This window comes from Leptodactylus fuscus, chromosome 1 (assembly GCF_031893055.1).
Source record: "Leptodactylus fuscus isolate aLepFus1 chromosome 1, aLepFus1.hap2, whole genome shotgun sequence".
NCBI lineage: Eukaryota > Metazoa > Chordata > Amphibia > Anura > Leptodactylidae > Leptodactylus > Leptodactylus fuscus.
In genome coordinates, this window is record NC_134265.1 from 107,315,288 (window position 1) to 107,332,394 (window position 17,107).

At 40.6% G+C, this 17,107-nt stretch overlaps 1 protein-coding gene across 2 annotated transcripts in view; it reads left to right on the forward strand.

Annotated features, from left to right (window-relative positions):
* Positions 1-17,107, forward strand: part of ARVCF (ARVCF delta catenin family member) — a 531,145-nt gene that overhangs the window by 472,835 nt on the left and 41,203 nt on the right. For both annotated transcript variants that reach the window (XM_075275546.1, XM_075275554.1), the window contains 4 exons: positions 7,108-7,225; positions 7,914-8,085; positions 10,526-10,543; positions 14,647-14,718. In XM_075275546.1, coding sequence (XP_075131647.1) covers positions 7,108-7,225; positions 7,914-8,085; positions 10,526-10,543; positions 14,647-14,718 — 380 coding nt within the window. The remainder of the gene's footprint in view (positions 1-7,107; positions 7,226-7,913; positions 8,086-10,525; positions 10,544-14,646; positions 14,719-17,107) is intronic.

The following is a 17,107-nucleotide window of genomic DNA, read 5'->3' on the forward strand; positions in this document are numbered from 1 at the left end:
AGGATTTTGACGCAGAATCCACGTGATAATCCACCCCCTCACAATAGCTGTCTATGTAGACCGCTAGCACTCTCTTTTCCGTGAGCGGCATGTTGCCATCTGCGCCCCGTGTGAACGGGCCTTATACCTATAGGGAATCCACCAGCTTTACCACAGGTATAATTGACATGCTATGATATTCTAAAACACAAGCTTTTTTGATAACTCAGCTCTTCTCTCCACTTTTACCTCTTTACTGTTTTTTTTTTTTTGCAATGTGTGAATGGGATTAGTCAGAATCCCATTCACTTTGCAGATTCTGGAAAACGCTGCATTATCGCTACATGGGGCGTTGGCTTTTTAGGCTAAGGCCCCACGGGACGATACACAGCGCTAAATCGCTGTGGGAACTACTGCGGCGGGAACACATAGCGGTTCTTCCCACAGCGCTTTGAACAGAAAGTTCACAGAGTTTTCCTCCGCGGACTTTCTGTTACCATTATATCTACGGGAAAGTCACTGGCGTTTCCGTAGATATAATTGACATGCTGCAATTTCCAAAACTGCGCCAGTTTTGGAAATCGCAGCGTGTCCTCACAAAGTGGGCATCCCATACACTTTACATGTACTGTACAATTCCGTGATTTTTCCCACAGCATTTCCACCACGGGCAAATCGCAGCGTTTCTGGCCGTGACACCTTAAAGAGGACCTTTCACCATATCTGGGCACAGGCAGTGTTATATACTGCCAGAAAGCTGACAGTGCGCTGAATTCAGCGCACTGTCGGCTTTCCCGATCCGTGCCCGGTGTAAAGCGCTATCGGTCCCGGTACCGTAGCGCTTTACAGTCAGAAGGGCGTTTCTGACCATTAGCCAGGAACGTCCTTCTGCCTCGCGGCGCCTATCGCGCTGTGCTGTGGAGCCGGGAGGAACGCCCCCTCCCTCTCCTGATAATGCTCGTCTACGGACAAGCTGTGCGAGCAGAGGGAGGGGGCGTTCCTCCCCGCTCCACAGCACAGCGCGATTGGCGCCGCGAGGCAGAAGGACGTTCCTGGCTAATGGTCAGAAACGCCCTTCTGACCATAGAAGAGCTACGGTACCGGGCCGTAAGCTCTTCACACCGGGCACAGATCGGGAAAGCCGACAGTGCTCTGAATTCAGCGCACTGTCAGCTTTCTGGCAGTATATAGAACTGCCTGTGCCCAAAAGTGGTGAAAGGTCCTCTTTAAAGGATTTTTTGGGGGGAGACCACAAAAAAGGCTCAGAAATATGTGTCTGTATATTAGATATGGCTACTTGGAATCTTATCTAAAGACCCATACATTAAGAAGATTAGAAGCCATCCCTTTAAATCTAAGGGTCCTATTAGAGAAGAATTTTTTTGGTGCTTATCTGTACGAAACATGACGCTCAGCACTTGTTCGGCATCGGCCTATTACACAGGCTGATGCAGAGAATATTCTAAAGCAATTTTCCCTTGGCATGTACTTACATTGCGGGCTCATTACAGAGGGCTATGTGCTGCTTTTTCTTTTTTTTTCGTTCTGCCAAAAGCAACCGATCACCCAATGAACAAGCAAGCGCTGCGCCATGAGACAAGCTGATTACTAGGAATGCGCCTTCTTCCCGGTAATTGCCAACAACATCTTGTGTAATAACCCTAAGACTGTGACAGTGTAACAATATTAGAAACAATCTGAAATTGGTATAGACACAATCCTGCACATGATGATTGGGATTCTGGCCAGCAGACTGGAGAGCCCTTCATGTTAATCCTTTTATTTAACCTCTTTCGGTTGTAAACTGTGAAATCTTTGATCCTTATGATTTCTTTGTGTAATGATGATTTTTGCTATCTTATCTTCTGAGGATTTGTACCTGTCAGAGCATTGCCTGAGAATGCCTGCCTGGCTTTATCTAAATGTCTCTGAGGCATCTGTTGCTTTTGTTGGTAAATATTTAATGATATTCTTTGGCAATTTTTGGGATTTTTCCTACCTAATTTCTCAGTCGGTCAGTTGTATATCTTTTAGGCTGATAAACGTGAAGATGTCATTGATACATGCAGATTTTGTTTTATTCTTGTTACAATATTTAATCTCTAAGGGCCCCTTCATACAGAGTTCACGTGTATTCTGTCTACGCGCTGTGTACTCTGTACATTTTACACGTGTAAAACTACCTGTGTAACATGTAGTTAGCCATTGAGTTCAATGGCTTTTTCGTATAACGCGCATCTTTTTGTGCGCGCGTTTGCATGCGTGCAAAGAGACGCGCGTTATACGAACATGCCATTGAACTCAATGGCTAACTACATTTTACACGGGTATTTTACAGGTGCCTTCACAAGTAACGCTTTGCGCATTTTGCTACATTTTACACGTGTAAAAATACACGTGTAAAATGTAGTAAGCCATTGAGTTCAATGGCTTTTTTTTTTTAACGTGTGTCTTTTTGCGCGCGCATATAACACGCGTAATCCATTGAAAGCAATAGGGAAAAAAGCCTCCCATTGATTTCATTGGGGAGCGCACGTATGCCGGCTCCCATTCAAGTCAATGGGAGCTGCGTTTTACGCGCTCATTCTGAACGTGTTTTTACGTTCAGAATGAGCGCAGCATAACACACGTGTAGGGAGCTTTCACACAGAATTTTTACACGTGTAAAATGTACAGAATACACAGCGCGTAGACAGAATACACGGAGCGTAAAGTCCGTGTGTAGGGGCCCCAATACGTAAAGTGGGTAAAACCAGACTCCCTTGTAGGTTCCCTTTAAAGGAAAACAAATAGTGCCGACTAATTCAAATGCAAAAGTTGAACATTACTAAACAAAATTGCAAATGCAATGACACATAATTTCTGTTACTTTAAAGGGGCTCTATCATTAGATTTTGACCATTTGAGATAATCACATGCCTGATTAGGCTACTCAGGTGCTGCTAATCGTCTTTCAAAGACACCACCCCACCTCATTTTTGTGATTTACCAGTAAAACAGATATGCTAATGAGTCCCTCCGTGCAACCCCCCCCCCCCCCCCCCCAGCGTCATACCTTCCTCAGGCCCACCTCTATTGCTTGTGCTCTAGGTCGTCCTACTCCTTCCTGCGAGTAACCATCTCCAGCGTCTGTATTCTCAGTGGTAGGGAATTGAAATCTTGGGCATGCGCAGTAGCATGCCCGAGTGTAAGATTTGAGTAAGCTCCAGCTCCTTGTTTTTGTGCCCAACCAGTTCCAGAGCTGCTCATTTCCAGCAAAGAGTCCTGAGAACCTCCCATCTTTCTGTGTTGCGTAGGTAGGCGATTTTCTAAAGGTCCAGCAGAAGCAGCAGGGTCAGCGCTCCCTTTGGAGCTACTGTACATGCCCAAGATTTCAATTCTCTACTGCAGAGAATAGAGCATATGCAGTAGCTCCGAAGGGAGTGCTGACCCTAAGCAATAGAGGTGGGCATGAGGAAAGTATAACACTTGGGGGTGCACAGAACGCTCAGGGTGCACGGAGGGACTCATTAGCATATCCATGTTACCGGTAAATCATAAAAACAGGGGGGGGGGGCTTTGAAAAAACAATTAGCAGCACCTGAATAGCCTTTTTAAAGGCTATTCAGGCATATGATTATCTCAAATGGTCAAAGTGTAATGATAGAGCCTCTTTAATGCACTGTATATTTTCCACCCACAAAACCCCTACCCTTACAATACGAGCAATGTGGATGACGACAGCCTAACTGTTCATCCCCCAACTATTTCAGTCATCCCAGTAGACTCTCTATGCATATTATTTAGGTACTTTATGGTCTGGGATTGATCACCAGCCAAGGCTTTATTAGTTATTCTTACATACCTGAACATGTAGACATAACCCCCCACAGCATCTGAAGGATGAAGTGCCTGCGATCATAGTAGTATCTGATCACAGGCTGTAAACCAGCAGAGACCCCATGGCTGTTGGCCTGCTCCGCTCCTGAGCGTCATGTTTACATACCTGACATCTTAACATTAGATACGTTGTCAATTAAAAATAAATGAATGCAACAAAGTAATTGAATGAAACTGTTTAGCAGTTCTGGATCTCTACTAATATGGCTGGTTGAGTACAGTTTTGTTTCCTATGGTACAGTTTTCATAAATATACCTTCCTACAGTATGGTCCTGAGTATGTAGCTTTATATTTCTGTTGCATCTCCTCATTTGTGTTATCGGATTCTTCATATACACTGTACATCTACCTTTGTAGGTATAATAAGATTTTTTGTTTTTCTTATATCATAAAATTCAGGTCAGTTGCAAAAGCGAAGAATTTCCAAGTTCTTAAGTTAACAAGTACTGGAGATGTATAGTATAGTATAGTATAGTATAGTATAGTATAATATAGTATAGTATAATATAGTATAGTGCTGATGTGCAGCTTGCTTCCTTTCAGGATGGTTTATTCTCTGATACAAATTATATGCTTTACTGTATTAAAAATTTCTGTTTTTGTAAGTGGTGACTTCAGTGTGCCTTCTATGATCAGTGTACATGAGGGAAATATTGATGGCTGTGCCAATCTTTATTTTTTGTCTTTTGTGATATAATTGATGCCCAGTACACATCTCTTACATACATATTAGCACAAATTACACCCAGTAATTCATAAATTTTGTTCAACCTATTGATGTGAGTTTTTCTGTTCAGTTCCGGCAACAGATAGATGCAAGCAGTGGACAGCGGGCATCATGCCAGTATTCTAATAAGCAGCTCATGATTAGAGGGTGCACCAGGCGGGCATAGTGCTTGTGTACTTATAGTAATATGGAGACTTCATTTTGTCATATAAACCCATTGGTGGACTCAATCGGCAGGCACATACAACATTGTGAGTGACACTCACGACAGTGGTCACTCCATTGTATTATAGAAGTCTTGTGAAGGAAGTGTGAATAGTAGCCGAACTTACTAACCATTGGAAAAGGAAGGTTATGCAGACTTTTTCCAGGGTTTTAGCTACAATCTTATTAATGAAGTTAAGCATATTTTGTGTGATAAAAGCTAGAATTAATGAGAAGGGCAAACACTGCTTACAACTAAGAATCTGTCCCTACTTACTGCTGCAGAGTGGTTGTTAAGGAGACGTCTGATAATGAATGTAAATTCCACCCCTGGATTTGCTCCAATGTGACCTGATTATTTTAATCTGTTCATTTCTGTTTGTTAGAGTAAATACTGGAGAAGTGCTATTTGAGGCAGCTCTTCCAGATATATGACCTCTTTGTAATAAATTCAAGGCAGTTGCTTTTTACTTCTTATCCAAACAGTACATGTGTTGTTATGCTGATGAATCGAGATCTGTCTGCCTGGAGGGAAAAATGATGGGGTATCCTCTTCATGAGCATACTATCTGTATTTACAAAATGATCCCTATGCAGTATGGTGATGTAGTAAAGCCTGGTATCTGCTGTGACCTGTAAGGTGTTCAGCTGGTGCCAAGCTACATATAGCATGAGTCCAGAGTTTTCCAACTTCTTTTCTTTGTAGCCCCTGGGGAAGTACTCCTTGCAATAGCAGAGCAGTAGGGGAAATTATTGGTAGATTAAAGGGGTTTTCTCCCCATTTTAGATAAGGGTCTCCTTTTTGGGGCCTGCACCTGTCTCCAGAGGTGAGTTTGCTTGGAACTCCTACAGAAGTGACTGAAGAGAACAGTCCATTAGCTGACACCTTTCCATTGAAATGGTTGTGGCACTAGGCATCATGGAGCTAAAATGATTCTGGAGATGGACCCAGAGGTCTGACAGGCATGCCCTATGGATATGATGCCTGTGATATGAATCTAAGATGATTGTACAAGCAATGACGGATCTGGTGGCACAGCCCGTACTTTACCATGATTATTTGAAGGATATGAGAGGCATATATACACTTACAAAATGTATATACTGTAGTGTGTGTGTGTGTGTGTGTGTGTGTGTGTGTGTGTGTGTGTGTGTGTGTGTGTGTGTGTGTGTGTGTGTGTAAAGTCCATGAATGAAAGTAGACTGTTCCATGATGAGGCACCATTATAGTCTTTATTCAGGAGTAAGTATGATGCTGTGATACCATACCATGAAGGAATAAAGCACATATACAGTGTGAAATCCCATCCAGCACGTAGTACTACATTGATTTAAATGTAACATTGTGAAAGATTGATGCAGTCGGTTCTCTTCCTGACTTGACAGCGCTGCCTTCTGATGTATCCGCCGGTTAGAGCGACTGCTTTGCCATTATCTTTTCTATGTGCTCCAGAATAGGAGAAAGCTCTGTGTGGGAATGAGTCAATGCTCTACCTCCCCTATTAATCGTGATTAATGCAGAGTTTGTCTCTCAAAGAAAGTGGCTGGGAATTAGAGCTTTCACAATGAATTACATTCAGACCTTATCTGTGCTGCAATCTGAATAACTTGGCATTTCAGAGAAATGTGTTTGAGTTTTCTCCTATAGCCCCCTCGAGGTGGCCATGAGTTAATGAATGCACGCCAATCGTAGAGTGAGTGTGGCCAATGTTTACCATACAGAAGGTCAAAGGCTTTACCTCCTTACACTTGCTGTGGCCTTTATAATAGAGCAGAGTCCTCTAAGTGCCTAGTGGATTCAGAAGCAGATGTCGATGGCCATGTCCTTATTCTGGCTCATTATTATATATAGGCAGCTTGGAAATTTGTTGTATGTGGTGAACTTTTTGCATACATGAATAATGCAGCATTTCTAAGAGGGGAGATGTAACCTAGTTACTCGGAGCCATTACAAGCAGTGTATATTGAGTCTTCTATCTATCAATAGGATGAGTCGCAAGGGATTCTGCATTAAAGACTTTCGAAGAGCAGCTATCTGGAGGCTCCTCTGTTTCTGAAAAAGAATTTCTTTGTTGCTGGACTTCTGTTCATTTTCTATAATCCGCGCAGCATGTATCGTAGACTATATACATTTATTTACCATCATTTCATTTGTTTGTTGTTTTTTTTTCGTTTTTTTTTTTTTTTTATTCATTTGCTTTATGTCCTTTTGATTTCACAGCTTTTAGGCTTTAATATTGAGGAAATGGCAACATTTTCTAGTTTGGCCAAAAAGTTGAAAATACCTATGTTTTTTGTGTTGATATTTGTCTTTTAGAAATGTCAGTTCAGATGGGGCTGAGGCCCGCAGGAGGCTGCGCGAATGTGATGGGTTGGTGGATGCCCTGCTACATGCCCTTCAGTCTGCAGTTAGCAAAAAAGACACAGACAACAAGGTGAGATTCATATGTTCACATGTATTTCTGAGAGCTATATTTTAATGTCCCAAATACAGTTGGAAGTGAGCTACAGCACAGGTGGCTATAGCTACAGTGGTCATTGGGTCAAAAACTTTTAACTCATAGGAAAAGGGAAAAATGATATGCCTGTAAGTTCTGTTTATTTATGCTTTGTGTCAGTACTTAAATTTCTTTATAGGATCTGTATAAGACACAGCATATTTTACCTATAGTTCAAAATCTGACGTTTATCTCCAGCAGGATTGTAAAAAAAGAAAATGTATGTTCAATAACAGCATATAAGTTGTTTTTCGTGGTGGCAGACTGCATTCAAAACAACTATCAGACATACAAACTAAGGCTGGATTTGCGTCACAATTTATGTATGTTTAGTCTACATGCCTGAAAAACTCCCAGCATCCATTCTAAATGTGTCCATAAAAAGTTACATTAGCCACATGGTGGCCAAAAAAATGGGTTCTGTATATGTCACTATACTGCTAAACACAGAGGATGCTACTGTAGGGAATTCATTTAATTCAGTTTTTTTGGGGGGAGTCTTGTAGACATAGTCGAAGAACACATGCATTGTTTGAAATAAACCGAACATGTACAAATTAACAAATATATATCATTGATCTCTATGTAAATGCATTCATTTTCTTTCTTTCTTTTTCTTCTTCAGTCTGTTGAAAATTGTGTGTGCATCATGCGCAACCTTTCCTACCACGTCCACAAGGAGGTGCCAGGAGCAGACAGATTCCATGACTTAGACAGTAATCTCCAAAGTGGCATTGGTGGACAGCAAAAGAAAAAGAAAGATGATGCTGGTTGCTTTGGAGGCAAAAAAGCTAAAGGTAACTAGGGTGTGCCAGTCTGTGCTTTATTCATGCTGCGATTTAGTAGAGTCAATCTAACCAGTTAAACTGCTATAACCACAGCTAGAGATGTATATCACCTGCCACCTTGACAGTATGCTTTCATGATCAGCTGTTTTGTATCGAGGTGTTTCAGCATGGCCAGCCTTTGCTGTGTCACTTTGTACGTTAATCTTTTCATTTATTCATATTGAGCATAGGGTCATTCATTTTCTTTGGGCTGTTTGGACTTGTTTTGTTATTGTGCAGCATTTATGGAGTTGATAATGGTCTATTAACTTGCAAGGTAAACACCACTGCGGAACTGACTCCTGTCTGCCTCCACCTCATGACTTGTTATCACCAATACCTGGGCAAAGTCTGGCTTGCTCAAACCTGCTTTGTATGTGTTTATGGAGGCAAGATTCCAGCTACATTCCCTGGCGTGCTTTGTTGCAATCACACAATGGCTGATCACTCTGATTACTGATAATGGAAGAGATGTCATGCATTATTTTATCAGTACAGTTTGGGTTTCTGGTATTATTGGACATTTTCAACTTGCTGGGTTATGATTTAATATGCACTGCTCAAAAAATAAAGGGAACACTTAAGTAACACAATGTAACTCCAAGCAACACTGATTGACAATCAATTTCACATGCAGTTGTGCAAATGGAATAGACAACAGATGGAAATTATTGGCAATTACTGAGACACACTCAATAAAGGAGGGTTCTGCAGGTGGGGACCACAGACCACATCTCAGTACCAATGCTTTCTGACTGATGTTTTGGTCATTTTTTAATGTTGGTTGTGCTTTCACACTCGAGGTAGCATGAGACAGACGCTACAAACTACACAAGTGGCTCATGTAGTGCAGCTCATCCAGGATGGCACATCAATGTGAGCTGTTGCAAGAAGGTTTGCTGTGTCCGTCAGCGTAGTGTCTAGAGGCTGGAGGCGTTGTAGGGAGGTCACACACTACTGAGCCTCATTTTGACATGTTTTAAGGACATTACATCAAAGTTGGATCAGCCTGTAGTGTCTTTTTTCACTTTAGTTTTGGGGGTGACTCCAAATCCAGACCTCCGTTGGTTAATACATTTCATTTCCATTGATTATTTTTGTGTGATTTTGTTGTCATCACATTCAACTTTGTACAGAACAAAGTATTCAATGAGAATATTTCATTCATTCATATCTATGATGTGTTATTTGAGTGTTCCCTTTATTTTTTTGAGCAGTGTATAATAAATATGAAACTGTAATGCTTTTAAAAACTCATCAGCAAAAAAATATTGAATTGGTCCAACATCATTCCAAGTTGCACGTGGGGAAATCCTTAGTCATTAGGTTAGAACAAGTTGGAACATTTAGGCAAAGGCCACACGTAACGAAACGCAGTAAAAGATGCTGAGGCAAAAACCATGGCATAAACGCATCACATTTTTTTCTGCAGTGTTTTCCGTTGAATTTTCAGAGTTTTCCTCTGTGAACTTTCTTCCCTTATTATACCTGTACAGAAAACTTCAGCGTTTCTGCAGGTATAAATGTCATGCTGCGGTTTTCAAAAACATGGGTGTTTTTGTAAACGCAGCTTATTCGCTGCAGATTTTTTTTCTGCAATGTGTAGATGGGATTAGTCATATTCCCATTCTCTCTGCTGGCACTGTAAAAGGCACTCATTTTTTTGTCGCAGCGTTTCCTCCGCAGCCAAAATGCTTCATTTTCGCAACGTGGAACTTCAGCCTTAGAGTTTGTGCCCAAGAGTAAAGAGATTGATGATTTTTTTTTTTTTTTTGTTATTGAATTTCAGAATGGTTTGAAAACAAAATCTGCTTGGTACTGACCAATACAGATGCAATGAATGGACCCTGGCAGCAGGGCAGTCTTTGTATGTGGTACTTGTCCCATGTCGGAGACAAGGCAAGCTCATTCTCTGCTATCTGACTTGACGTACATGCATATTTCAGCACATGAAGCTTCCTGCAAGTACTCCAAGTTTGTGTTAATTTTCTAGCAGAGCTGCCAGATGTTCTCCTCAGCTGAACTGTTGTCTGACTGGCCACTTACAGCAGCTGCACTGCTTCTATTCACTCTGATGTCGCTGCAATCTTCCATTGTATGAAACAGAGCCCATGAGAATTAAAGATGGAAGCACTTTCTAAATGTTTCCTTTGTCTGTGAAATAAATAAATAAATATCTCCTTATAATCACGTATATTTTTTTTTTGTGCACCTTCTCATGGGATCTGTTCTGTGGTTTTGGTTCTGAAGCATGAAGGGAGAACTGTCCCTTCAGATGCCTGTGTGATTTGCAGAGGAAGGAAACTGCAATCTGTCTGCCTTAGTACAGCCACCAATGATCTGCCTTGTTCTGCCTGCTTTCTCTTCCCTCTGTAATTCACCTTTCTTCTCTTGCTTCCCTGCTTATTAGAGGAGTGGTTTAACCAAGGTGAGTCTGTAGCTTCTTCTGCTTTACACCCCTTCCTTTTTCCTGCCTCTGATGTTTTGTTGAACACAAAATAATACATTTGGTAGATCAGAGTAGTCAACTGTTAGATCGCTCAAAACAGGACTGAATAGCTGTAGTACTATGCCTTATCCAGCTGTGTATAGCAGGGGTTGTCTTATGAAGACAACTCCTGGCTAAACAATAAGTCAGCCATGATCAGCCAAACATACAAGAGACTATAAAGGCAGGATACACAAAACATCATTGAAACAAGCAGGCCCACAACAAAGGAGTCACACAGGTCAAATGAAAAAACACAAATAAGAAGGCATGATATGAATTGGGGAGAGAGGGTGGGACAAGACAAGAACCAGAAGGGAAAAAGGGACTCTTCTCCAAATTACAGTTATGTCAGAAATAGAGCAGAAGAAGTATAGGGCCCTACTCCTAGTCTAAAGGTCCTGAAGGGCTCAACAAGTATACTAGGGCTTCCAAATCCTATTAGACTTCTCCTCTTTATTGTGGATAAAGGCCGTCAAATTCCCAAGAATTATAATCTCCCAGATTTATGAATCTAATGTAGGGATGGGGGAGAGGAGCTTCTCCAATTTTTAGTGATAAGGCAATGAGCAGCTATGAGAATGAAGAGGAGGAACTAAAGAGAGTGTTTGTTTACTAAAATGTTCAGATGGCATTTTCAGTAGACGTGTCTTATTGAGTGAGGGGTGGCAAACCCCAACACCTGCCCAACCAGGGTCTGTACCTGTTGCCAAAATATCTGAAGCGCTGAGCACACCCAAAATGGAGTATGCCAGCTGGAGAAGCACCTCATCTCCAGCAACTATGGAGTGGAAGAGATCTTGGATGTGATACCAGTGCATCAACATTTTATAGATAGTTTCTTTGAATGTGACACAACAGGTCTTTTCAAAGCTGGTGTCATTTGACCAAGTGCTAACCGGTGGCCGTGAATGTATGGCAAGGGTGGCACATGGGCGAAACATAGATGTCACCTGTGTGCTGCTTGTGCACCGGCCATGCTTCCGTGGGCCCCTTTCATTCAATGAATAAGAGCCACGGAAGCAGGGCCGCAAAATCAGACAGGAATAGAACCTGTTACATATTTTGCTGCCCGGACTGTTGCCCACACACGTGACCGTGTAATTAAGAGTCAGTGTGCTATATGGGAAAAACACGGATAGCACACTGACTATACACTACGGTTGTGTCCAGTTCATCAAACTGTAAAACTTATTTATGCAACAGCGAAAAATGGTCAAGGCATGGTCATTTTAATAACAATGAGGGGGAGTTCATAATGATTTTTTTGCAGGTGGGTTTTTCTTCCATTGAAAAAAATAAACTACTAAAAATTAAAGATGAGCGAGTACTATTCAAAACTACCGTTTCGAATAGCACGCACCCATAGGAATGAATGGCTGCGTCCATTCATTTCTATCGGAGTGTGCTATACGAAACAGGAGTTTTGAATAGTACTCGCTCATCTCTACTAAAAATGAGATGGAAGCTTTCTTCTGTTGTAACATGAGATTCATACCCAGGGTGTTACATCAGTCATTCCGTCACCTTTTCAATCCATTGTTCTGATCCTTTGATAGATCAGAAAAATGGATTCAATAGGTTCATTGTGAATGTAACCTTAGGCTTAAGTGCTCAGGTACACAACTGTTTCAGTTTTGGATCTAATTGTTAACTTGGACAGTCTGAAATAATATGCCCGATAAATCACAGTGACTCATGCTGGGTGGTGAATGTGGTGCATGTTTATACTACCTGCTTAGTTGGCATACTTTTATGTCATTTTATGGTGCTTTTAAGATACCACTCCCTTTTCCCGCATGGTCACACTCAGTTTGTCAGAAAAATGTGATCACAAACTAGATGTGCTAATACACACCACATCATAGCTAATTTAACTCCTAGGTCGAGTTGTAACCACAAGAGCAAATTGTCGCAGCATGACTAATAACCAAGCTTGAAATAATCACTAAGATAGTATTTGAGTGATTGAAAATATTAGCTAGAAAAATAATAGCAGACAGCAGCTCACCTAGACAGATTAAAATAGTTCCAGCCTCGACAATCCCTTGTTCTTTTACTAGACTTAAGCATTGAAGTGCTATACTTAACATGTGACCATGGCCAGTCACTGACCGCTGCAGTGATATGTGTATGTACAACATATTATTGCTGTAGCCTAGCGTACATAGAGCATCAAAAGGATCACAGGGCCTGAGAGGTGGGATTTTAATGGGAAAGTGTGTGACGATCTGTAATTTTTACACATACTGGCAGTTTTGTAAACTCATTTAAGTTCCTATTATTGCACCTTTACAATGAATTATAATAGTCTAATTGGATATATCAGAATCTAGTAATTTGCTTCATTTTCTTATCATAAGAATGAAAAATATTGAATCGATTACCATTCTAGTAAGACTAAAATGGTACTGATCGTAGCAATTTTGGTTGAGACCTGCTGTACAAGTGGACATTGAACATTTACTGGGCTAAATTGCAGAATAATGAAAGTGAATGAGGTTGTATTGCAGTTCACAGGTTGGATTACTTGCGATTAGTGTCATGGTAGCAGCAACCTCTGAGTTAGGATAGTTAGAATACGACCCGATTGAGGAGGTAATTAGATATTCTGCTAATTTGGTGCTGTTTATAAGGCTTAGGCCCCACTTTGCAGAAACGCAGCATTTGACAGTAACTGCAAAATTATTGAGATTCTGGTTAATCCCATCCACATATTGTGAAAAAAAAAAAAAAAAACACTGCGGAAAAGTTGCGTTATCAAAAGCGCACACATTTTTGAAAAATATAGCTTGTAAATTTTATCTGTGGAAACATTCAGTTTCCCTATAGATCTGAGGGTCCATTCACACGGAGTAAAATGGTGGAAAATTCCGTTAGTGGAAAAAAAAGCTAGCTGAACCCATTGAAATCAATGGGAGGCCTTTTTTTTCAGCGTGGAAAATGCCACACCAAATTCCTCACCATTTTCCAACATGTGAATGGACCCTTATAGGGGAAGAAAAATGCAATGAAAAATACAGCATTTTTTCCGCAGTGTTTTTTAGCTACATTCTGCAGCGTGGGGCATTAGCCTAAAGTCAAACCAGGAGTGGATAGGAAAAAAAAAGAAAAGAAAAAAAGTACTATTTACCATAATCTCCCTTTATGGTCCACACCTGGTTTTGGCTTGAAAAAAATGCATCAACAAAATCTGTATGTTTCAGCATTGCTTCACATTCATTGTACTGCAATATACTGTAATACTGAAAGCGCCAACTTTGGCCATGTGCTTGGTGCCCCTTTGAAAATCGAAGTGTAGCTCTAGCCTGATGCTTAATATTAGAGCTACACAATATTGTAGATTTCACAATTGCTGAAGTCTGTTCTTGTATATTCAATGAGTTGTACTTATCTTTCTATATAGCAGTGTCTATAACTGTTATATCAATCTTTTCATATATCCTGGTTTTGTCCTGCATTTCATTGCAATGGATGCTTTATAGCTATGTCAACACTTACAAAAGTTGTGTGTGCTCCCCTAAAAATTGTCCGTCTAGTGTATACTATACATTGAACACAGAGAAGGAAGGTATATTTCTGCAGTATAGGAACTGATGTAATAAAAACAAAAAACAAAATGTTAAGCAGACAGTTTTGGACTTCGCTGTCTTTAGTAACTTCTATGGCTCGCTAAGGAGCAATTGTGATTTTTGTTGTTGTTAGCAGGGGCACTTTATTGGCAATATTAGTTATTAAGCATTCTGATGGTTGTGGCCCTTTAACTTGTCTGTTTAGTTTCACATAACTCAGTGTTCAACTGCCTTTGATACCTTCTATTTCTTTCTTATGTTTGTGCCTGCACAGGACATTGTAAATCTCTGCTGTACTGTAGGGGATTCGGCTCAGAAATGAGTGCATGCGTAATGTTCAGCAATGAATAAAGAATTGGAAAGAAACTACTGAAATTGACTGGATTGAATTGTAATTTGTTTTTCAGTGTATATACCCTTGTGGGGTTGCTCTGCTCAGCCAAAAAATGACATATATCTTTTCGCTTGCAGGAAAAAAGAATGGGGACATGGATAAGAACTTTGACACTCTTGACTTGCCAAAACGTTCGGAATCTGCAAAAGGTACAGTATGGGTTCTTGATAATTTTTATTTTTTTTATTTTTTTTTACCTCTAGTTTCCCAATGGTTAGATAAATGTGCTGTTGACATGCAGGTAGCCTGGCACAACATTACTGAAGAGGCAATTCACTCTTGGCCAAGGCAGACCTGTTGATTTGGTGACATGACTGTAACAAATGTTGTTTTCACATATGAAGACTATTTTGCATGGTAACTAAATTTCCATCCAGGCCCTGTTGTATCCACCATGAGCAAATTATTACGTTGCGTTCTGCGAGCTCTGGAACACATTTGGGATTGATCATAAGCAGGTCTTGCTCTCAGGTTTATTTATCCTGATTGCGGAGTTGATCAGAGAGAACATAGGAGCTCTCTCCTCATTGCTCCAGTTTGTTTGTGAAGATTAAAATGTGCTTGTTGTGTACAGAGTGGCACTCCTGAGACTTTGCATGAGGCGTCTAACTCATTTGTTGGATGCTTACTTTCTGGTACATTATCTGTTTTGATTGTGTTTTGATGGTTGTGTCTACTAATCTTCATTGCTCCCAAGTAAGATTAGGGACACCAGTGGCTTGAAATGTAGAAAATGTTTCTTGTCTATACTCCTTTTGGTGGTGATAAGCCAGAATGTAATTATAAGTCACTTGACTTCTGGGAAATCCTAAAGTGAGCCATACATATTGGATATATGTTGACTGAACCCACAAATTTTGGCAGGAAAACTTATCTAATAATGTGTATGTGAGCCTCACATCCCATGCCTTGCAGCCAGAGGTGGTCTTCTGTGGGGTTCTCCCTTGTCCCAGTTGAGAACATGTGCACAGAGATATCGATTGGTCAATTGACCATTTAGCTCACCAATATCTTATGTTTATGGCCATTGTAGGACAAACCTATTGGAGCTGCTACTTTGTAGATCCAGTACTGTTTAGTGCATTCATACCATGTCCTGCTTGTACCTTTTTCTTTGACATGTAGCTCTGCTTAGTGCACTGTGAACCCAGGGCAATCGATCATCTTCCATGTAGACAGTAAGTGCTAGCTGACCTCAGAATCTTTTAGTATTGATTGTTTCTGAGGCTGACAACAGCTTGCCTGCAGACCATGACTTATAGAAACTACACGTATTAAGACATCTGTTTATAGATTACTGAAACTCCAAAAGTCAAAAGTCCTCATTTTTTTAAATCCTGGGAAGCAATGCTGAATAGATAGAGGAAGGAACTGAATGTATGGTCTAAAATATAGAACCGAGTCGCATATTGCCTCTAAAAAGCAGGATTATAACACTAACAATAGAAAATTAGATTATTTAGCTATTTATTTCTTATTCAGTTAGCTATATGGTGCATGTTCTTGTATATCCGGATAGTTTGTACATATCTTTCTATATGACAGTGTCTCTTACTATTATATCAATCTCTTCATATATCCTGTTGTTTTACTAGTTACCCAAACTTGGGGTTTTCATTGAGAAATGTCATTGTCTCTTTCATGGCTTGAGAACTAGTCCATTTTCTTAATAGTTCTGTGGGATATTACAAAATGACAAGTATGGACCTGTGATGCTGTTAGGGCGCCAGTCATTCCTCCTGCTTAGTAGTGCTGCAGAGTAAATCATGAGTATAGTCTGCTGTACTGCTACAAATAGCATTTTGCAAGCTGTTGCAATGATTCTTCCTTGCACTGATAGTATACCAGGTTTTAGGGAGCTGTATGCACTATAGATCAGTCGCTCTTCCGTGCAGACCTAGGGAATATGTTGGTGCTGTAAAAGTAGCTAAACAGATATTTGAGGTGCAGATTAGGAATGTTCCATGTCGGACTTGTGCATCTTCTCATCAGTCCAAATGGCATTAGTATTCTGATATTAATCTCATTAGCAGATCTCAATAGTGTGTCAGTGACACCCGGATAAGCAGGAAGGCTGCAGCATGAGAACAGGAAAATTGTTCAATATGAACATATCTACTATGAATATTAAAATCAAAACTTTTGATAAACTGATTAGCAATGGAATTTTGATTTTTGGAAAACCGCTGCACCAAAATCGCGACCTGCGGGCACACCCATATGGTAATTTGGTAGGCTTCTAACTATTTCCTAATTATCATGATTGGTTGTATGTTTTGGAATAATTGTATGTAAATGATCAGTGTGTCTGTTGTGCAGCGCCTGTCGTGGGCCAGTATGTGCTGCTGGTATGTTTTGTTACACTTTCAGCCTTCACACAGAGTTTACGCTCCGCTCATTCTGAATGTAAACTCGTTCAGAATGAGCGCGTAAAAACCAGCTCCCATTGATCTCTATGGGTGTCGGCATACGTGCGCTCCCAATTAAAATCAATAGGAGGCTTTTTTCCCTATTGCTTTCAATGTGATACGCGCGTAT